Source organism: Hyperoodon ampullatus (assembly GCF_949752795.1).
Source record: "Hyperoodon ampullatus genome assembly, chromosome: 5".
In the NCBI taxonomy this organism is placed as follows: Eukaryota; Metazoa; Chordata; class Mammalia; order Artiodactyla; family Ziphiidae; genus Hyperoodon; species Hyperoodon ampullatus.
In genome coordinates this window covers 8899331-8922748 of record NC_136918.1, presented here as the reverse complement: position 1 = coordinate 8922748, position 23418 = coordinate 8899331, and the positions used below count along the sequence as shown (strand labels likewise).

Here is a 23418-nt window from a genome sequence, read left to right as displayed (position 1 = left end):
TTCATGGCTTTGGCTCTTACAGTACTCCTCTATTTTGAAAGACTGTTTCCTCTTGGTATTTCAGTGATGCTGCTATGGCTCAAATTTGAATTCCTCTTTTAGAAACATAATTTTTCTTCCCATTGTCAGTTTAAACTAATGTACATGTAAGCCTTTACACACTTCAGACAGTGATAAGTAGTCCTGTATATGATGTACCCAATTACTGCACACCTCAGAATCAGCAAAGCAAAGGTCAGACAGAGAGGAGATTTCGGCCTCTCCTTTGAAACAGGCCAGCCCAAGACTTTCATTTGTCTTCTGAATTCTGAGGTGCTTTTTGTAGTTTTTAGTCCCTAGAAAGGAATCAGAGTTTTCTTTTTGATTTCCTAATATATTGTGGAACCCCAACAAGAGCCACTCTCTCTCTCCTCTTGCTTGTCTCTTTTGAATGTTGTCCCCTCACATTCAATCTCTCATCCATGATTTAAAAAAAATTTTTTGTTAGAAATTCTTAAATGAAACCTCACCTGTTTCCTTCTTACAGTTGTCTTTCTCTACTTGCCCTTTAAATTTTACATGTCCCTTTGGAAGCCAAATCTTCATGGTAGATAGGCATTTCAAAAGGCCTCAAGAAAAAGTTGTTTTCTGTGTTTCTAGAAACTGGTTTAGCAGTAACTGTTTCACTTTGGGATACTTGCTCTTTTCTTAAAGGTATCTGGTTTTATGGGAGGGGAGTTTGGGGGAGAATGGGTACATGTATATGCATGGCTGAGTCACTTTGCTGTGCACCTGAAACTGTCACAACATTGTTAATCAGCTATACTCCAATATAAAATAAAAAGTTTCAAAAGAAAAAAAAGGTGTCTGGTTTTTTTATATAAGATAATCTCATGATTATTTTAACATGGTTAAAAATTGCTTGTTTCTTACAGTGAAAATGAAAATTTTGTCAAATAATGAAATCCTTTAATATAACACTTTATAGTTATATAGATTCTTTCTTTTCAGAGTATAGATGCTCTCTTGGCTTTTCTTACTGTAGATGGCAGTAGTACATAAGGTATCTTGATTGAAGGTAGAAAATCTTCAGAATGAGGTTCAGTTGCTATTTGATTTATGGCTAACTGTAATCTGTTGTCAAAGAAACCACATGAGGGCTTCCCTGGTGGCGCAGTGGTTGAGAGTCCGCCTGCCGATGCAGGGGACACGGGTTCGTGCCCCGGTCCGGGAAGATCCCACATGCCGTGGAGCGGCTGGGCCCGTGAGCCATGGCCGCTGAGCCTGCGCGTCCGGAGCCTGTGCTCCACAACGGGAGAGACCACAACAGTGAGAGGCCCGCGTACCGCAAAAAAAAAAAAAAAAAAAAAAAAAAGAAACCACATGATTACATTTAAGTTAAGGATGTCTGGTTTTTTTGTGGGGAGGTGGGGAAGACTTAAATTTAAAATACGTGTTCATTTTCCTTATCAGATTAACTGAATACTTTTTTAATTTGGGATTTCAAAATTAAGGTTCAGTTTTATAGAGCATATGTGACTTATCACCTATATGAACTAATTTTCCTGTGTTCGTTGACTTCCCTTTGGTTTTGTTCCTTAAGGCTCAGTCACTGTCACTGTCCTAGTTTAAGAACTCATTGCGTCTCATAAGGACTTGTAACTTGTGGTTCCAATTCAAGTCGAGCATCCCACCAGTTCGTTCGTTCATGAAATGCTTGTTAAGGACTTACCAGGCCCTGTGCTAAGAGAAAGGAACAGAGAATTGCTCATCACTCTCGGATCAGGAAAGAATAGCAGCTGACAATCTGACATTAAGGAAGAAAAATAAAGTAGAACATAACAATTTATTTCCAAAGTCATTCTCAATAAAGATAACCAGCTTCTCTCTATGTCCTATTTCCCTTCCTCTTTTCTTAATCATCTTTTTTTTTTTTTTCTACAAAGCCCTTTAAATCAGGTAAAACCAAGCCTGTAGGGTCCTAATAACAGATAAATAAAAAACTCCTTAGTAATGATACTGCACAAGTAATGCAGTCTGTTTCACGGGTAAGTCAGAATGCCTAGAGTTGTTTTCTGGAGACTCCTGTTCTAGGAATAGAGTAGACCAGAGACTGATCAAACGCTCAAAATTTCCCTCCCAAGCTCTCACCCTCAGGGTCAGCATGATAGAGAACATCTAAGTGTGTGGTGCAGTGATTGGTGAGAGCTATGCCCTTTTCTTACAGGATTTTATATAATCCTTTCTAGCATATCAATGAACAAAGAAGCTACCGTTTTCCATCATTTTAAAAGCTGGGTCTTCTGTCTCAGTTCAATAAATATTTATTGATTCTTTCCTATGAGAGTCCCCTAGCACTGTGGTAGGCCCCGCAGACACTCTCTACCTTTAAAGATCGTGCATTGAAATGGAAGTGAGGACGTGGTGTGGAACATGTGCAGGGCTAGGAGGTGCAAACACCTTGTCTAGTGTTCATATTTTCTCATGAGGCAGACTTCTGAATGCCCTCTTTAATAATCCTTGGCATATTAGGAGAATCAGAATTCCCCAGACATCTGTCAGTATTTGTTGTGTTTTGTTTTTTTTGAACTATAGAATTAACATATTAAAAGCATTTCCTAAGCATTTGTATGTAGTAACAGCTCCCTAGCCCCATTAATACCCCCATTCCCTGGAGCATGCCTTTATTCTATCTATCTATCTATCTATCTATCTATCTATTTATTTATTTATTAAAATACTTAAAGATATTACTAGGGTGCCAAATTATTTTTACCACTGAAAACTGTAAGACCTGGAAAGCAATTTGGCAACACAGATCAAGAAACATTTTTTACAAGTCCATATCCTTGGACTTCCATGGTGGTGCGGTGGTCAAGAATCCGCCTGCCAATGCAGGGGACACAGGTTCGATCCCTGGTCCGGGACGATCCCACATGCCACGGAGCAGCTAAGCCCATGCACCGCAACTACTGAGCCTGCGCTCTAGAGCCCGTGCACCACAACTACTGAAGCCCGTGCGCCTAGAGCCCGTGCTCCACAACAAGAGAAGCCTGTGCACAGCAAGGAAGAGTAGCCCCTGCTCACCGCGACTAGAGAAAGCCCGCGCAGCAATGAAGACCCAACGCAGCCAAAAATAAATAATTAATTTTTTTAAAAAGAGCAAATTAATCCCCAAATAAACAAATAATAAAAAGTGAAAATCAGTAAAATAGAAAACAAAAAATATATAAAAACAATAAAATAAATATTTATTTTTGGCTGTGTTGGGTCTTCATTGCTACGCACGGGCTTTCTCTAGTTGTGGCGAGCTGGGGCTACTCTTCATTGCAGTGTGCGTGCTTCTCATTGCCGTGGCTTCTCTTGTTGCGGAGCACCGGCTCTAGAGCGCAAGCTCAGTAGCTGTGGCACATGGGCTTAGTTGCTCCGTGGTATGTGGGATCTTCCCGGACTAGGGCTCGAACCCATGTCCCCTGCATTGGCAGGCCAATTCTTAACCACTGCGCCACCAGGGAAGTCCCCAAAATAAATAAAAAAAAGAAGTCCATATTCTTAGTTCCATTAATTCCCTTTCTGGAGTCTATCCGTAGGAAATAGAAATTAAAACCAATATAATTTTACAGAAATGTTTATCACAGCATTATTTATAATATTTAATATTTGAAAATTCATAAAAATCTAATAATAGGGGATAATTAATCCACATGACAGAGTGTTTTATGGTCTTTAAAATGTCTTTGAAGAATATTTAATGACATGAGGAAATGCTCTTGAAAAAAACAGGTAAAATTGTATCTGTATAAGAATCCAGATTGTATTATGTCTTTGTATATGTTTTGGACTGTGAAGAATTAATTTGCTGTTACCCCAGTTCTGGTAAATAAGAGTTCAACTGAAATTAGTTTCCATAATTTCAAAGAAAGCTTTTCATTTTTCTGATTTTTAAAATGTTTTCAGTTGCCAACTTAATCCCTCCCAATTGCTGTTCACTTGCTGAATTCTACATTGTGACTTCATATCAGTATTCAGGATACTTGTGCTTTAAGATCTTAGAATATAAGTGTATCAGAGGTATTGCTTATATTTAGATGATTGATATTAAGTACATTTTAGACAGTAAGGTTTACTCCTTGTGTATAGCTTAGCATTCAGCATTATTTTCTGCCTGTAGGTTTTCCTTAATAACTAAGAATATTTTTTTCTTTGTCCTGACTTTACAGATTATAAGCACACCACAGAGACTAACCAGTTCAGGAAGTGTTCTGATTGGGAGTCCATATACCCCTGCACCAGCAATGGTTACTCAGACACACATAGCAGAAGCTACTGGCTGGGTCCCTGGGTAAGAGTGGTACTGCAAATTACCATTTTTAAAAACTTTTTTTTTTAAGTTCTGATCTTTTTTCTCACTATCTTGTCTTCTGTTCTTGTTGTATGTTCTTAAAAACTAATATGTTTCCTTTAAAATCACCTATTTTATTTCACTTTATATCCTAGATATAAATCAGCTCTGGAGCAACCATTTTATTTTATTTTAATTAATTAATTAATTAATTAATTAATTTGGCTGCACCATACAGCATGCAGGATCTTACTTCCCCAACCAGGGATTGAACCTGTGCCCCCTGCAGTGGAAGTGTGGAGACCTAACCACTGGACCACCAGGGAAATCCCTGGAGCAACCATTTTTAAACAGAAAAATAGAACAGTAACTTGTAACTGAATCTTCTTTCTTCAACTCTGAAAGAAGACTACTTTTTATGATTGTGACATTTAGCCACTTTGGAGATGTAAAAACTGCATTTTATATTGTTTTAACAAACATTAGAAAGGAGTTTTATATATACGTGTGTGTGTGTACTCAGAATTTCCCCTTAAAACCAGCATGTTTATTTCCTTTAAAACCAGAAAAGGAACTAGGAAAAAGAGCCCAAGTGTATTAAAACTTTCATTGAGTTTTATCTTCGTTGCTTTAAACACTGGGCAATTAAATCAGTATCCCTTCTTTGTTACTCATTTGCCACTTCTAGTATCAAATCTCTGTTTCTTTACCTGTAAAATACCTTTATTCAACCTTTCTCCACTCCTTATCATTTTAGCATCTCATCCTTCCATAAAAGAAAAGAAGTAGTGAAATAACTCAATTTTAGTTTGTCACTTTAGAAGTTATTTCCAAGGTGGCATGCCACACTGGTGGTTCTATCATTGACTTACAATTGTGAGTTCTAGCAAACAGACAGTAAATCTTGGTTGAGTAAGAATCTCCTTGCTTTGAGGCTATTAAAGAAATGAACGAAATAACAATCCTGGCAAAGTGCTTTAAGCCATACACACAGACAGAGACAGAAGAGTTTCATGTGTATACGTAATGTCTTTTCCATTGTCAAATAAGATAAAGTGACAGAGTCACCTGTAATTCCTCTGCCTTTATTCAGTCGTTAACAACATTTCTCATGTAGATCTAAGTTACCTTGGATTTTTTCATAGCCTTGGGAGATAATTTAATGAAAGCCAAGCCTGTGCCAGTAGCGTTGGCCTACTTTGGAGATGACCAGAGTTTGGCTATTTTCAGCACCAGCTGTGCTTTATGCTGGGGGTAGTATGATTATCTAATGTTTTTATAGTCATTTCTTCCAGAGCAAATAAAACTTTTCTATGCCTTCTCTTCTGTAAATCTGCAGTATTTTCCTCCCTAAAGATTCATCGAGTTCATTTCAAACTATGGCTGTCATGTTGCGATTTCTTTGTCCAGTGATAAAATTTAAGTTTTTATTTCATGTACATATCTTTTATATTTGTTACTTTTGTGTTTGGATATTTTCAATGTGGAATTAGACATGTTACAATGAATTATTCATGAAATAAAGTTCTTTATGCATATTCTTTTTATGATATCTTTTTTTCTTTTCAGTGATAGAAAACGGGCTAGAGAATTTATAGACTCTGATTTTTCAGAAAGGTGAGTATAAGTTTAACTATTTTGTTTAGGAGATGCTACTGCATAGAGAGGGGTTTGGTACCCAGACTCTAATGAGATGTTTTTCTTCATATAACTTTAACTTCGTTGAGTTTCTACCGTTATTTCATTCCACATTGAGTATTCTGCTTCTTTCATCATTACATAAATTTATTGTATTTGTGTGGTTTCAAAAGATACTATTCTGTGAGTAGACTGTCTGTTGGCAGTATGCCATTTAGCCCCCTCCCTCCTTTTGGGAGTTGAAGTGTTTTGCCAAAGTGAATACTCCCTGTTACCCCCAACTACACAAACTTTTTAAAAACAAGTTTCATTGAACACATTTAAAGATCATAGTAAATTCTCACTTCGTTTTTTTCCTTCCAGTCTTATTGAGATATAATTGACACACAGCACTGTGTAAGTTTAAGGTATACAGCATAATGACTTGATTTACATACATCATGAAGCGACTATCACAGTAAGTTTAGTGAACATCTACCATCTCATATAGGTATAAAATTAAAGAAATAAAAAATAAAAATTTTTTTCCTGTGATGAGAACTCTTAGGATTTACTCTTAATAACTTTCATATATAACATACATCAGCATTACTCTATCATGTTGTACATTACATCTCACTTTTTTCTTAAATAAAACATCCAGTGTAATATGACCTTTCCTTAGACTATTAGGACAGTGGTTCTCAGTTCTTGGTGTGCATCAGAATCACCTGTTGTCTGTTGAATAAACTGTAATTGCCTACTAAGTCAGAAACTCCAGGATTGAAAGTTCAGTGTTGCACACAAGCCCCTCTACTGAATATCGTATTAATGTCACACTATGTTAAAACAAGACACATAATCTCAGAGCCTGTTGAGTTCTGTAAAATAGTTACTATTTTAGATAAAACCTTGTCATCAGTGCTTTTGAAAATTTACTTTTGATTCTGAGATTTTGGAATTGCTTCTGTCAATTGTGTTTTCATCTCCTTTCTCCCGTTAGGTCGTCTGCTTTCAATACAATAGTTTTCTGTTTCTCCAATTTCTAGTTGCTTTCTCTGATTTGCTGTGCACTGAGAAACTACTTGGCCAGATGTGTTAGAATTCAGTCTAAAATAAAAGTGAATAGGTTCTGAGTGAGGACCTTGGGGCTGTATAAAAGAATGTGTGTTTTCTTGCATTGACACTAGCTCTGCTTTTAGTTCCTTGGTGGCCTTTGTTGTTTACTTCTCACATCTTAACTGTTTTGAACAGATAAAATCATGTCTGAGGAACTGCTATATCATATAGACATATATGCCGAGATGGTCTTTTCTCTCTGATGGAAATTCATTTTTCCAGCTCATACTGGTTTTTCTTCATGTATATCCTTGGAAAGGGCTGCAGCACAAGTTTTTTTAACCATGTATTTAGCACTGTTTAAGGCCTTAGAATGGAACTGTTCATTAGTTATGATTGGTGGCACCTGTGTATTGCAAATAATATAAAAAACAAGGTTCTTTTTATTCTTTATAAGAGAGAAAACTCTAAAGAGCACATATAAAAGTACCAGATTAAATTCATTGGTATAGCCACTGATTTGACTTTCCCTTTCTGCATTTGGTTCAGTGGCCTTTTTTCCTAGTGCTTTTTATTATTCTCTTTTTATTCTTTAATATAACTTTTCTATAATGAATCCCATTCCCTCGCCCTAATCAAGCCACAAAAATTACTACGTGTGGTTTTCTTTTGTTGTTGTTGACCTTACAAATGTTATTTTCCTCCAAATTTATGTGTTTTTCTGTAATGCTGTGAAAAGTCTTCGGTTCTCTTTTCCCAAGTGCTGAGCTTCAAAAAGCCAGCTCTCAACCCAAAGTAATCTTCTTCATCTCTTTAATGTCTTATACGTTGATTTAGTATCATACGTAAGTATTTGTATTACTGTTCCTCAGGGATATGGAGAGAGAGAGAGCGAAGAGAGAGAGAGAGAGAGAGAGAGAGAGAGAGAGAGAAAACACACACACACACATACTCCCACATAGATCAATACCACCTTTTTATCCTCATCTTACACTTGACAGTACAGCCTGAAGCCTGTTGTACACAGCTATTCCTTCATCAGGTTCATTTGCAAGAGCAAGTCAGTTTCTGAAGAAATTTTTTGTTGCTTAAAGATCCATTGAAGTATTCTCATTGGTTTTTTCCCCTGTGTTCTGATCCACTGGACTTCTTTGCAAAGAGCTTGTGGAAGGAGCTGCGAAAGCCCCCTTTCCGGTCTTGCCTGGGGTTTTGATCCTGAAAGCTGTTTGCTCACTTTCTCTTTCTCCCTTTGGACAGAATCTGGTGGTGTCTTCTAAATGCATCTCTTCCAAATAGGGAAGGGGACCTATTTGGGATTCTTGGGGGGAAAGAAGGTCCTGGATGTGTGATGGGCCCCAGCAATAGCCTGCATATGTTTTACTTTATTCCTGTCTTAAATGACTAGGATTTAACACAGTGGTGTTTCACTCTTCCTTTGTGCTCGTGTAATCTTAAGACCTTTTAAAAAAAATTCTGTTGGAATACAGTTAAAACCCTTTTATTTAGAATAAAGTAATAATTTATAATAAACTAATATAATTTAAACTATAATAAGCTAATAAAATCAATATAATATCTGTATTGCTTCATTGATGTTTATGAAGTTGTTTGTTCAACAATTGTTTTTAAATTACTTTATTTATTTATTTTTGGCTGTGTTGGGTCTTTGTTGCCATGTGTGGGCTTTCTCTAGTTGTGGCTAGCAGGGGCTCCTCTTTGTTGCGGTGTGCAGGCTTCTCATTGCGGTGGCTTCTCTTGTTGCGGAGCACGGGCTCTAGGCATGCAGGCTTCAGTAGTTGTGGCACGCGGGCTCAGTAGTTGTGGCTCGTGGGCTCTAGAGCACAGGCTCAGTAGTTGTGGCACACGGGCTTACTTGCTCCGCGGCATGTGGGATCTTCCCGGACCAGGGCTCGAACCTGTGTCCCTGGCATTGGCAGGCAGATTCTTAACCACTGCGCCACCAGGGAAGCCCTCAACAAATATTTTGATGTGATAAGTGTTGGTATGTTCTAGGCATTGGCAAGAATAATAAGATAGATAAGTCTCTGCTGTTAAAGGCTTATTTTTGGGATGGGGGAGCAATAAACAAAATAAGATAATTTTAGATTGTGATAGGTGGTATGTAGAAAACTAAGAAGGACGATTTGTAGAGTATTGCAAGGATGGTGGCTACCTTAGGAAGGCCTTTCTAAGGGGCTGACATTTGAGTGCAAGGAAGACAGGCATGTAAATACCCTCAGGGAGCCAGGGATTCTAGGCAGAGGGAATGGCAAATGCAGAGCTTCAAGTGAGGAACCAGCTTGTTGTATTTGGGGAAGCACAGTGACTTGGAGAGAGTGAGAAAGTCAAAGAGGGACGTGGGATGAGGATTGAGAGGTAGGCAGGGGTCAGAACATGAAAAGCCTTGTATGTAGGTCATGGTAGAGAGTCTGGTTTTTATTCTAAACAGGGTTTTAAGTAGGGAAGTGACATGATCTAATTTACACTGACTGTTGAGGGGGAAATGGACTCTGAGAAGACAAGAACAGAAGCAGGGAAATCAGTTAGAAGGCTGTTGCAGGGGGCACTGGCCTGGCCGTGGAGATGGAAGAAAAAAATGGATAAATTTTGGAAATAGAATTAACAGGATTTATTGATAGATTGGATGAAGGGAAGAGAGAAATAAAAGATGGCCCCTGTTTTTTTGCAGTGAGAGCTGGGTGAATGTTGGTGCCATTTAGACTTACTGTAGATAGGAGTAGGTTTGGGGAGGAATTGAGTTTTGTTTTGGACATATGAAGTTTCATAAGTTTATTAGTTATCTAAGTGATCATATCATAGTGTATAAGTAGTATCATTAGCTTGTAATTGGTCACAGACCTGGATGACATAATCCAGGGTGGGGAGAGAGTGAAGATCTGTAAGTGATCAACATTTATTTCCCATTCAACAGTCCCCTCCAACACACACACAATGAATACATATGTACAGGAAAGTGGGGTTTGGGGTCTTTTTCCTAAATTATTTTACTAAATTACTAAATTATTTTGCTGATTTAAACATTCTAGTTAACTTATTTGAATGGGAAATGAGGCTTTTATTGTATATTTTATATAATTTCTTATGTAAATGGAATACATTTATTATAACTTATACCTGGAGTATACTGTTATACTACAAATTTGAGTTTTATATTACTTTTGTAAATAAATATAAATTATTATGGGAAAATGTAAAAAGACAGTGATTGTGTATTTTAGTTAAGTGCCTGGAAAAATAAATACTTTCTATTCCTTGGGAGTAATTCTTTTAAATACTTCATATGAAATATGAATATGAAATTATGAATACTTCAAATGAAATAAAATACAGCACGCTTTTCAAACTGTGCTGTATTCGTAGTTTTATTTGCTTAAATATAAAAAAAATTTTCAATTTGGTTTTATTTGGCAAGGAATGCTTCCTACTGTTTCCTTTTTTTTTTTTTGATTCAGGGACTAATAGAGATGATAGTGTGTACATCCTGTGGCCAAATTTTGGTGTTATTTGGAAAGAGGGTCTTGGTGTTTCAAAGAGCTCAGGTTTTAAGAAAATGTATAAACTCTACTTATTTAAGATTTAGAGGGCTTCCCTGGTGGCGCAGTGGTTGAGAGTCCGCCTGCTGATGCAGGGGACACGGGTTCATGCCCCGGTCCGGGAAGATCCTACATGCCATGGAGCGGCTGGGCCCGTGAGCCGTGGCCACTGAGCCTGCGCGTCCGGAGCCTGTGCTCCGCAGCGGGAGAGGCCACAACGGTGAGAGGCCCATGTACCGCAAAAAAAAAAAAGATTTAGATAGGGAGCTTCCAGTTTGAGATGATGGACTGAACACCCATTTTTAATCCCCAGCCCCTAAGATCGTAATGAAATTTTTTGTGTAAAAAAATAATAAAAAATAAATCTCTTAAATTGCCGTAAAACTTGATAGAGATGTAGATTTTCCAAGGACTTGAACGTGAAAGCTGGTGTGATTATAATGATGACAAGTGAAAGTAAAGAAATCCACATCCCAAAATATGCATGGGAGAAGTCAGATTTGGAAGCTACTCTCGCCTGCACTGACATGCAGAGGCCCCAGGCTCAGAGTTGACAGGTATTAAAAAGCAAGAAGGAATTGGCAGGGGAGGTGCTGAGGGCAATGAAATGAAAACGATCCAAGGAGCAACTGGGCCAGTGGAACCTTCTCAACCCTCCAGATCCACTGTCCCTACCATCCTGTCTCCACACACATAAAAATTACATGTTGTGGCATATATTAGTACTTCATCCCTTTTTATTGCCCAATAATATAACATTGTATGGATATACCACATTTTGTCTATATTTGTTCATTAATGATGGACATTTGAGTTGTTTTTACTTTTTGGCTATTATAAATACTGCTATGAACATTTGTGAACAAGTTTTTACATGGATATAAGTTCTCATGTCTCTTGGGTTATATACTTAGGAGTGGAGGTGCTAACAGACAGTTTCTAGAGTGGCTGTACCATTTTACATTCCCACCAGCAAAAGGTTCCAGTTTCTCCACATCCTTGCCAATACTTATTCTCCATCTTTTTTTATTATAGCCACACTTGTAGATGTGAAATGGTATCTCATTTTGGTTTTGGTTTGCACTTCCCTAATGCTTAATGATGTTGAGCATCTTTTCATATCTTGTTTTCTTTTTATGGAAGTATAGCTGATTTACAATGTAGTGCCGATCTCTGCTGTACAGCACAGCGACTCAGTTATACACGTGTAGACATTCTTTTTTTTACATTCTTTTCCATTATGGTTTATCACAGAATATTGAACATAGTTCCCTGTGCTATACAGCCGGACCTTGTGTATCCATCCTGTCTATAATCGTTTGCATCTGCTCATCCCAAACTCCCACTCCATCCCTCTCCCACCCCTCTCCCTTGGCAACTCTGTTCTCTGTGTCTGTGAGTCTGTTTCTGTTTTGTACATAGATTCATTTGTGCCATATTTTAGATTCCGCATACAAGTGATACCATGTGGTATCTGTCTTTCTCTTTCTGACTTGCTTCACTTAGTATGATAATCTCTAGTTACATCCATGTTGCTGTAAGTAGCATTATTTCATTCTTTTTTATGGCTGAGTAGTATTCCATTGTATATGTGTACCACATCTTTATCCATTCATCTGTTGATGGACATTTAGGTTGTTTCCATGTTTTGGCTATTGTGAATAGTGCTGCTGTGAACATAGGGGTGCATGTATCTTTTTGAATTATAGTTTTGTCTGGGTATATGCCCAGGAGTGGGATTGCTGGATCATATTGGTAATTCTATTTTTAGTTTTCTGAGGAACCTCCATACTGTTCTCCATAGTGGCTGCACCAGCTTACATTCCCACCAACAGTGCATGCATGAGGGTTTTCTTTTCTCCACACCCTCTCTGGCATTTGCTATTTGTAGACTTTTTAATGATGACCCTACTTTTTTAAAGATTTGTTTATTTATTTATTTTTGGCTGTGTTGGGTCTTAGTTGTGGCACAATGGGATATTCATTGAGGCATGCGGGATCATTCGTTGTGGTGCACGGGCTTCTCTCTAGTTGTGGTTTTCTCTTCTCTAGTTGTGGAGTGCAGGTTCCAGGGTGCGTGGGCTCTGTAATTGTGGCACACGGGCTTAGTTGCCCCACGGCATGTGGGATCTTAGTTCCCTGACCAGGGATCGGACCTGCATGCCCTGCATTATAAGGCAGATTCTTTACTACTGGACCACCAGGGAAGTCCCAGTGATGGCCATTCTGACTGGTGTGAGGTGGGTACCTCATTGTTGTTTTGATTTGCATTTCTCTAATAGTTAGTGATGTTGAGCATCTTTTCTTGTGGCTACTGGCCATCTGTATGTCTTCTTTGGAGAAATGTCTATTAAGATCTTATGCCCATTTTTTTATTGGGTTGTTTGTTTTTTTGTTGTTGAGTTGTATGAGCTGTTTGTATTATTTTGGAAGTTAATCCCTTGTCTGTTGCATCATTTGCAAATATTTTCTCCCAGTCTGTAGGTTGTCTTTTTGGGGGTTTTTGTTGTTGTTGTTTCCTTTGCTGTGCAAAAACCTTGTAAGTTTGATCAGATCCCATTTGTTTATTTTTGTTTTTATTTCTATTGCCTTGGAGACTGACCTAAGGAAACATTGGTATGATTTATGTCGAGTATGATTTATGTCAGAGCATGTTTTGCCTATGCTCTCTTCTAGTAGTTTTATGGTGTCATGTCTTATGTTTAAGTCTTTAAGCCATTTTGAGTTTCTTTTGTGCATGATGTGAAGGTGTGTTCTAACTGTATTGATTTACATGCAGCTGTCCAAGTCTTTTTATTTTACTAGTATAAATATCTTATAATTTCTGGCAGTTTCTAACCAGTGAAACATATTGCACAATAAACCACCTCACATCTTCCAGGAAGAAAAAAAGACTAAATCTGAATAGTAATGACATCACCCACTGAATTAGGACACAATTGAAATTTGCTTTAAATATTTCTTTGGGGGAGGGGATACACACTTCTACTCAATTAAGAGAAACATTTTTACAGTTCTGAGGTCTTTTGTGTTTTTTTTTTTTTTTTAATCATGCCATGAATTCATAGGGACTGGGTTCTGGCAGCTCAGACTCCTTTCCATTGGTTCTCACAAAGTGTGCATCTCTAGGTGGAGCAGGCTGGTGCTTCAATTGAACCCAAGTACCTTTCTCTTTGGCTTTTTTCTTTTTCTGGTCATTTTCCTTCACACGTTTCAGGAAGCCACCTTAACTCTTAGAGTGCTTAATTTGCTTCATAATCTCTTTGCAGGACTCTTGCCCTTAACTCGTTTGTTTACAACAGTGCCAACAGCAGCTGGGTGACATCATAGACTCTTCTGGTGTTGCCATGGCAGCATTTGTGGGGTGTTCCTTTTTGAACAGTGCCCATTCCCTTGATGTCTACAGTATCACCTTTCTTGTAGATTGGCATATTTGTAGCCAAAGGAACAACTCCATGTTTTCTAAAAGGCCTAGAGAACATATAGCGGGTACTCCTCCATCCCTTTGTGTTGATCATTTTGGTGAATTACTAGAAGATGGCATTCTTGCTGAAAGTAAGTCTAAATATCTTCCTTGAAAAACTCTATTCCGATCTTTTGGGTTGTTGTTGTTTTTTCTATTGAGTTGTAAGGATTCTTTATGGATTATAGATACAAGACCCTTATCTGATACATGATTTGCAAAAAAATTCTCCTATTCTATGGATTGTTTTTTCACCTACTTGAAGCACAGAAGTTTTAAATTTTGATTATGTTTATCTGTTGGTTTTTTTTTTCTTCTTGTGTTACTTATGCTTTTGGTGTCATATCTTATTTAAAAAAAAAAAACATTGTCAAATCCAAGATCACAAAGACTTACGCCTATATTTTCTTCTAAGAGTTTTATGGCTTTGCTCTTACATTTAGATCTTTGATCCATCTTGAGTTAATTTTTGTCACATGTGACATTATAGGGTTAATTTGTCTAATGTAACCCAAAAGCATATAGAAGGTATGTGAAAATGTAGACATTTATTTTTATAACATTTTTCAACCATTTAAATTTTTTAAATAAGCCTGGTTTTAAATTTATCATTTTAAATTATTAGCTAAATTAGAAAAGTTTAACTTTACGTTTTTTTAAGTTTAACAAAGCTAAATTAACTTTGGGGTTTTTTTGGCCGCACTGCGCAGCACGTGGAACTTCCCCCACCAGGGATTGAACCTGCGCCCCCTGCAGTGGAAGTGCGGAATCTTAACCACTAGACCAGTAGGGAAGTCCTGAGTTATTTTGGTTTTAACCCTCATTTTGTGGTGGGGAAACAAGCATTCCTAACTATTTTTGTCAAGAAAAGGCACATCTTTTCTGAATGTGATGACAGTAGTAGTAAGCCAAATGTGACAATGGAAATAGTTTAGAGAATGAAGAACAATAAAGTTTGTTTTGCTCAGAAGCATGATCCCTTGTATACTGAGTTTGGCTTTTTTCGAAATAATTAATGATGAAATGCTAAAACCACAACATCTTATTTTATAGATATTCAGGCTCATGAAGCCATCAACACTTAAGCACAAAACACAACAAAACATAAATAAGTTCAAAAGCAAAAAAACCACTGAGAAAATAAATAAGAAATTATTGTGCATCTGTTGCCACTATCCATCTGCAGAACTTTTTCACCATCCCATACTGCCACTCCATACTGATTAAGCAATAACTCCCCACTTTCTCCTCTTCCAGTCTCCGGTAACCATAGTTTTACTTTCTGTCTCTATAAATTTGACTATTTTAGGTACCTCATATAAGAGGAATCATACAGGGGCTTCCTTGGTGGCGCAGTGGTTAAGAATCTGCCTGCCAATGCAGGGGACGCGGGTTTGTGCCCCGGTCCGGGAAGATCCCACATGCCGCAGAGCAGCTGGGCCCATGAGCCATGGCCGCTGAGCCTGCGCGTCCGGAGCCTGTGCTCCGCAACGGGAGAGGCCACAACAGTGAGAGGCCCGCGTACCGCAAAAACAACAAAAAAAGAGGACTCATACAATATTTACCCTTTTGTGTCTGGCTTATTTCACTTATCATGTCTTCAAGCTTCATTCATGTTGTATCAGAATTTCATTTTTTTAAAAGCTGAATAATCTGTTATGTGCATATACCACATTATGTTTATTCATTCATCTATTGATAGATATTTGGGTTGTTTTCACCTTTTGGCTATCGTGAATATTGCTGGTATGAATGTGGGTATACAAACATCTGTTTGAGACCCTACTTTAAATTTCTTTGGGTATGTACCCTAAAGTGGAATTGCTGGATCATATGGTAATTATATGCTCAGTTTTTTGTGGAACTACCATAGTATTTTCTACAATGGCTGCACCATTTTATGTTCCCACCAGCAGTGCACGAAGGCCCCAATTTTTCCACATCCTCCCAACACTTACTGTTTTTTTGTTGTTGTTGTTGTTTTTAATAATAGCCATCCTAATGTGTGTGAGTGGTATCTCATTGTGGTTTTGATTTGCATTTCCCTAATGATTAGCGATGTTGATCATCTTTTTATGTACTTACTGGCCGTTTGTATATCTTCTTGGAAGAAACATCTTTTCAAGTCCTTTGTCCATTTTTGAGTTGAGTTGTTTTTGTTGTTGTTGAGTTCTTTATATAGCCTTTTACCTTTTAATGTTCTTTTACTAGAGGTGTTGTTCACTTAACTTTTAAAGAAGTGGTTTATAGAACTGGTTGCAGGACCAAATCTCCTATCTGTGTACTGCAGGTATTAGCTATTCTAAATTCTGTTGAATTTTAATGTAGACATTGATTGGGTTTTGGCATGCTGCTCCACCAGCCTTCCAAAGATCAGGCTTAATTTCTTTTTTAAAAAAAGTTAATTAACTAATTTATTTATTTTTGGCTGCGTTGGGTCTTCGTTGCTGCGTGTGGGCTTTCTCTGGTTGTGGTGAGCAGGAGCTACTCTTCGTTGCAGTGCGCAGGCTTCTCATTGTGGTGGCTTCTCTTGTTGTGGAGCATGGGCTCTAGGCGCGTGGGCTCAGTAGTTGTAGCTCGCAGGCTCTAGAGCGCAGGCTCAGTAGTTGTGGCGCACGGGCTTAGTTGCTCCACAGCATGTGGGATCTTCTTGGACCAGTTTTATATGTGGTGTATGATTTAATCCTCACAGCAAGATGGGTATTTGTGTCTGTATTTTTCAGATCAAGGAAACCTGTGGGATCAGAGTTAAATGAAGTAACCTGCTGAAAATATATAGTTAATAAATAGTTTACCAGTGTTGATACTTAGCCACAGCTTTCTTCAAGTCTATCAATTCATACACTGAACTAACCGTATAAAACTCATACTGTAGTCTTCTAATCTGTGTTTCGAGAATATGTTCATAAGCATTTAATAGTTGTTAAAAATCTAGTTATTCCTATTTAGTTTCTTCCTTTAAATATTATCCAGGTATGACTGTAGAGGGCAAATTAGTCAAGTGATCCCCCCAAAGCTACTGTATGATTGTCTTATTACTCTCTTTTTTAAAAAGACCTAGAATTATATGAAAAACAACAACCCTGCTTCATCCCTGGCTTTTAAAAAGTATGTAAACACTGAGTTAAGGATTTTATTTACTTTAAGCCATTGTCCAATTCTTAACATAAATGTAAAATCCCACACACAACATATATCTTTCAAAATAACTCCTGTGCTCCTGTCTCTAGCAGTTCTTAAGTATTTTGTTACCTAACTTGCACTAATTACGTAAATTTAGGTGTGACTAGCCATTTATGTCTAAATACACTAAACTCTAAGGGCAAATCAGCATAGAGTGGGTTCTGTGGGGAAATGTATGTAGCAGACAGGAATTGATGGATTCTTTTGAGAAATGAAATTACTTAGTCCAGTAACTGGTACACACTTAGCATTTGGGGAGTGTATGCTCTTTACCACCATTAGCACCAGGTTATTTAGGCTTATGTTAGAAAGGTCACCGGGATGACCATGTGGACGAGGGATTGAAAGCCCTCGCCTCTATGCAGCACAAAGGAAAATAGTTATATGGCTCCAGTTATAGTCTTTTTTTTTTCTTTTTTTAAAAAAAACCTGTTATTGAAATACAGTTGATTTACAGTATTATATTAGTTTCAGGTGTACAGCAGAGTGATTCAATTATATATTTTGTGTGTCTGTATGTATGTGTGTGTATATATATATATATATATATATTTCAGATTCTTTTCCCTTATAGGTTATTATAAGATATTAAGTATAGCTCCCTGTGCTATACAGTAGGTTCTTGTTGGTTATCTATTTTATATATAGTCATGTGTGTGTTTTAACCCCAAACCCCTAGTTTATCCTTCCCTCACCGTTTCCCCTTCAGGAGCCATAAGTTTGTTTTCTATGTCTGTGAGTATATTTCTGTTTTGTAAAAATAAGTTCATTTGTATCATTTTTTAAAATATTCTGCATATAAGGAATATCATATGATATTTGTCTTTCTCTTTCTGACTTCACTTAGTATGATAATCTCTTGGTCCATCCATGTTGCTGTAAATGGCATTATTTCATTCTTTTTTATGTCTAGTTATATTCTGAGAGAGATTATGAGGGCCTGAACTAGGGTAGTGGGAACAGAGAGAAGAGGTTGAATTTAAGAGCTCTTTAGGGCAAGACTTAGATTAGATTTGACAGAATTAGATTGATTAGATAGAAAGGGAGATTAGGAGGAATCTGTTGTTTCTGGCTCGGGTGATTGGGTGGATGGTGCCCTCACTCATCTAGATGAGAACTGGAGTAGGATCAGGAGTTGTGGATTGGACATGTTGAGTCCTCCTTTGTATTAATACGGTATTGTGATGTATAAGGACCCCTTCCTGAGAAGGCTGGGCTGAGTGGAGGAAACTGAGCCTAAGGACTAAATCTATGTAAATAACCGAGGATATGCTGGAACCATTATTTTTCTCTTCTTTTTAAAAAAACTCTTTATTTTGGAGAATTTTAAATATAGAAGTAGATGACTCGTATTATGAGCCTCCTGTGTACCCATCTCTGAACTTCAGCAATAATGGTGTATCTTGTTTTGTATATACCCCTTCTGTATTATTTTATTTGTTTATTTTTTATTTTTGGCTGTGTCAGGTCTTAGTTGCGGCACACAGGAACTTTTGTTGACGTGTGCGGGCTCTTCGTAGCAGTGCGTGGGTTTCTCTCTAGTTGTGGTGCACGGGCTCCAGAGCATGCGGGCTCAGTAGTTGCGGTACACAGCTCTCTAGTTGTGGTGTGCAGGCTCCAGAGCGCATGGGCTCTGTAGTTGTGGTGCTCGGGTTTAGTTGCCCCACAGCATGTGGGATCTTAGTTCCCTGACCAGGGATCGAACCCGCGTCGCCTGCATTGGAAGATGGATTCTTAACCACTGGACCACCAGGGAAGTCCCTACCCCTTCTATATTATTTTAAAGCAAATCCAGGACATCCTATCATCGTCATCATATCTCAGTATTTATTTCTAGAAAGACTCATTTTTTAAACATATCATTATTATACCTAAGAAAATTAGCAGTAATTCCTTAATACCAAATATCTAGTAAGCATTCAGATTTCGAGTAGTTTCAAATGTCATGTTTTGTTTGTTTGCTTTTTTTAAATTTTGTGAAATAAAATACAGATACAGAAAATCACCAAAAAGCAAATGTATAACTAGAGTTACTGTAAGGCAGACACTCTTGTAACCATCACCAGATGAGGAAGTAGAACCTCAGAAGCCCCTCCATATACCCCATCCCCTCTTATCTCTCCCCTATAAATAACCATTACCCTGATTTTTATAGTTATCCCTTTCTTGCATGTTTAATTAGTTTTATCACCTAAATGTGCATCCTTTGGAACATTTTAGTCTTGCTCATTAAAAACAAAAGTTGATTGTCTTTTATATATAGAAGTTTCCTCTGTCCCGTTATTTTCCTATACTTTAGTTGTGGAAGGAACTAGGCCATTTGACCTATCAAATTTCCCACCGTCTAGATTTCGCTGGTTGCATACTCACGTGCATCTCAGTATATTTCTCTGTTCCCTGTATTTCTGTAGTTTGGCAGTAAGATTCAGAGGCTTTATTAGACTGACGTTTGATCCTTTGGCTAGAATATAGATAGTAGTGTGTTCTTCCGTTAAAAGGCACATAACATTTGATTATCTCTCTTTTTATGATGTGAACACCACTGATGCTTAATGCTTGTATCTGTTAATTCATGGTGTGTGGCTATTAGTGTTATTCTGTCACGTCTACTTCATTTACTACTGGCACTACTTTTATATGAAGACTCTTTCCCTCTTCTACTGTTTGTTTACCTGAAGGGACGGTTTATATAGGAAAGCAGAAGAAAGCTTGATCCCTTCCCTTTGCTGACCAGTCTTCAAGATGATGAGTTTGTTTCTGTCTTCCTCCAAAGGTGAACAAGTCTTCCCTTTAAAAAATATCATTATAGGGACTTCCCTGGTGGTTCAGTGGTTAAGACTCTGTGCTCCCAGTGCAGGGGGCAGGTTCGATCTCTGATCGGGGAACTAAGATCCCACATGCCGCACAATGTGGCCAAAACATAAAAAATAAAAATATCATTATAGGGCTTCCCTGGTGGCGCAGTGGTTGAGAGTCCACCTGCCGATGCAGGGGACACGGGTTCGTGCCCCGGTCCGGGAGGATCCCACATGCCGTGGAGCGGCTGGGCCCGTGAGCCATGGCCGCTGAGCCTGCGCGTCCGGAGCCTGTGCTCCACAACGGGAGAGGCCACAACAGTGAGAGGCCCGCGTACCGCAAAAAAAAAAAAAAATCATTATAAACTCATGAATGTAAACGTATTTGATGGGTTTCACACAATGCATTTATTATCACTATTGAAACTTAAATTGTCCCGTCTTAGGTCTGTGGGAGCCTCTTCTATAATACTTGACTCATAAGTCCTTTTGATATGACCCTAGATGTCTTTGATAGCTTGTTTGTTATCTGGTGTGACAAGATGTTCCAAGTTCATCTTGTCCATTTCCTGCCCTGTACATGGAATCAGCCATTTCTCTAAGAAACTCTGGTTTCCTTTGGGGTGAATTATATGTCAAGCTCCAGTTAGGGGCTAAGGATGCTCTCTGCTACTAGGTTGGTCATATTTTCTAGTCCTTTTAAATGGAGAGAGCTAAAATACACACCCACAAAGATACAGTAGTTCATGAGTTCATACTGATATTTCCAATTCAAATCTTTTTTTTTTTTTTCCAATTCAAATCTTATTAAACCTCTCCTGCATTACATCCCAATCCTCTTTTTTCCATTCCAACAATCTTGATCTTTAAGGACGTTGGGGATGAGATGTTAGAATTAATGTATATGGTAACTACTCATTGACTTTATCCCATATTACATGCTCAATAGTCCCAAATAATAATACTAATATAACCATTAACATGATTATTGCAAACATTAAAAAAATTTTTTACATATGCTCTCTCCATTCTCTTCCCATTTTTCTAATAGTCATACATAATAGTCCCACAGTATTTGAGCATTTGCCTATTTAAATACTATACTGTCGGCCTCTTAGCCCTCATTTTGTCTCACGTCTACAGGTAACTATACATAAATACTCACAAGGCCTTTATGTCAATGTTTCTTTAGTCATTTTGATTGTCTGAGTCAGTTATGCTGGATACAAAAATCCTTGGCTCATCCTTTCTTTCAGATTCTTAAATATACTAATTTTCTTCTAATGTAACAATTGGCTGTTGAAAAATAGGATACTCTCTTTTTCTAGATACCTAAAAAGTTCTTTTTCTTGGAAATACAGCAGTTTTACTAGAATGTTTTTGTGTTTGTCATTCTAGGCTGATAGTCTCTTTTTTCTTTTATTTCATGAACATTTTCTTGACTTACTTAGCATTTAGTATTTATTCTATTTCCTTGCCTTGATTTTCTTCTTCAGATACTCTTATTGTCTATATATCCTTTGCCTACCTCCAATATTTCTAATTTTCTCTTGAATATCACTTGTGGGAGTCATACGGGCTAGATTGTTGCAACCTCTTTAGTCTTTGTTGCAGCCCCTTGCAGTCAGCTGGTACTGAGAGGTCAAAACTCCTCATTTCAGCTGCTGCTCTCAAATTGGCCTGTTGTGCTTTCTAGCAAATTCTTGTTGCCTATTTTGGGCTTAGCCTGTTCTGAGTTCCATTCAATGCAGCCTCATTGAATATTTCTTTTTCTGCCCACACAGACACTACTGTGTAGGCCTCTTGGCTATTGGTAGTTTGTATTCTGGCATTTGTTGAAGGTACTTTGTCATCGAGTTTTGTTGTAAATGTTGTCAAGGGGTTCAGGTTTTGCTGCCTAGTCATTCCATCTGTTTTGTTTTGTTTTGTTTTGTTTGCTATACGCGGGCCCCTCACTGTTGTGGCCTCTCCCGTTGCGGAGCACAGGCTCTGGACGCGCAGGCTCAGCGGCCATGGCTCACGGGCCCAGCCACTCCGCGGCATGTGGGATCTTCCTGGACCGGGGCACGAACCCGTGTCCCCTGCATCGGCAGGCGGACTCTCAACCACTGCGCCACCAGGGAAGCCCCGTTCCATCTGTTTTTATGTGGGGATTTGGAGAGTTTGAGAACTGTGCTGCTACTGCTGTCTTCCCAGACTCCCCCATAACTGGGGTGTGTGTGTGTTTACAGTCTGTATGAATCAGAATTTAAATAAATTGATGTCTTTTATAATCTGTAGATTCCCCCTCTGTATGTCTCTCACTCTTTCGCCCCTCTTTTCCTTTACAAATTATTAGTTGAAGAAACTACATTATATGTCCTGAAGAGAAATCCTAAAGATTTTGCTTATTGCATCTCTCTGGTATAGTTTAACGTGTTCTTCTGTCCTCGGTATTTCCTTCAAACTGGTAGGTGGAGCTGGAGTCTTGAACAGATTCAGCTTCCATGATAGGTTGTACATTCAAAAAACAAACAAAAAACTGGGTGGGCCAACTCAAGGAAAGCAAACAATACAGAAACGGAAGCACTCCATTTGCAAAGTTGACGTTGAAGAATAGGCAAATCCACAGAAACAGAAAATAGAAGAGTGGTTGCCAGGTACTGGGGGCAGGGAGGCTGAGGAATGACTGCTCATGGGCACAGAGTTTCCTCTTAGGATGAAGAAATTAGGTTGTGGTGATGGTTGCATAACTTTTGAAAACCACTGAATTGTATACTTTAAAAAGATGAAGTTCATGGTACGTGAATTGTATTTCAATAAAGCTGTTATCTCGTAAAAGGAAGTTAGATTTGAAAAGGAAGAGGGTTACCTAATTCTCTGAGACTGGTAGGAAGGAGAGTTGGCATGGGGACCCGTGCTGATAAGTTTGTAAGTGACCTCTCCCACTAGCTGTAGACTAATATATTCAACTATTTGTTGAATATACCCATTTGGATGTTCTATAGGCATGTCAAACTCAACATCATTGCTGCCCGATAGAATGTAATACAAGCCACATGTAAGTTTTAATTTTCCAGCAGCCAATTTAAAAAGTAGATGGAAGTATGTGAAATTGATTTTATATCTTTTATTTAATCTAGTATATCTAAAATAATATATTTCAGCATGTAGTTAATATAAAAATTATACATGAGCTCTTTTACCTTCATTTCTCATGAAGGTCTTTGAAATGCAGTGTGTATTTCACACCGACAGCATACCCAATTCAGACTTGGCACATTCCAGGTGTTGAGTAGCCACATGGGGGTTACACCTAGAGTACTGGACAGTGCAGATGAGAAGGTTTAAAATGGAATTCATGAATTCATTCCTGTCTCCTGATCTCAGTAAATGGCCCCTCCTTTTGAGGGTCATCGTCCTGTTTCTTCTTCCGTACAATCCACA

At 38.1% G+C, this 23418-nt stretch overlaps 1 protein-coding gene and 1 pseudogene across 3 annotated transcripts in view; one reads left to right on the top strand and one right to left on the bottom strand.

Annotated features, from left to right (window-relative positions):
- TFDP2 (transcription factor Dp-2) overlaps positions 1–23418 on the top strand; it is a 132509-nt gene that overhangs the window by 76536 nt on the left and 32555 nt on the right. For both annotated transcript variants that reach the window (XM_079704664.1, XM_079704663.1), the window contains exons 4-5: positions 4200–4321; positions 5891–5938. In XM_079704664.1, the coding sequence (XP_079560790.1) occupies positions 4200–4321; positions 5891–5938 (170 nt within the window). The remainder of the gene's footprint in view (positions 1–4199; positions 4322–5890; positions 5939–23418) is intronic.
- On the bottom strand, positions 13601–14069 carry LOC307053299 (large ribosomal subunit protein eL21-like; annotated as a pseudogene). Its single transcript has one exon. The product of its transcript is annotated as a large ribosomal subunit protein eL21-like (transcript).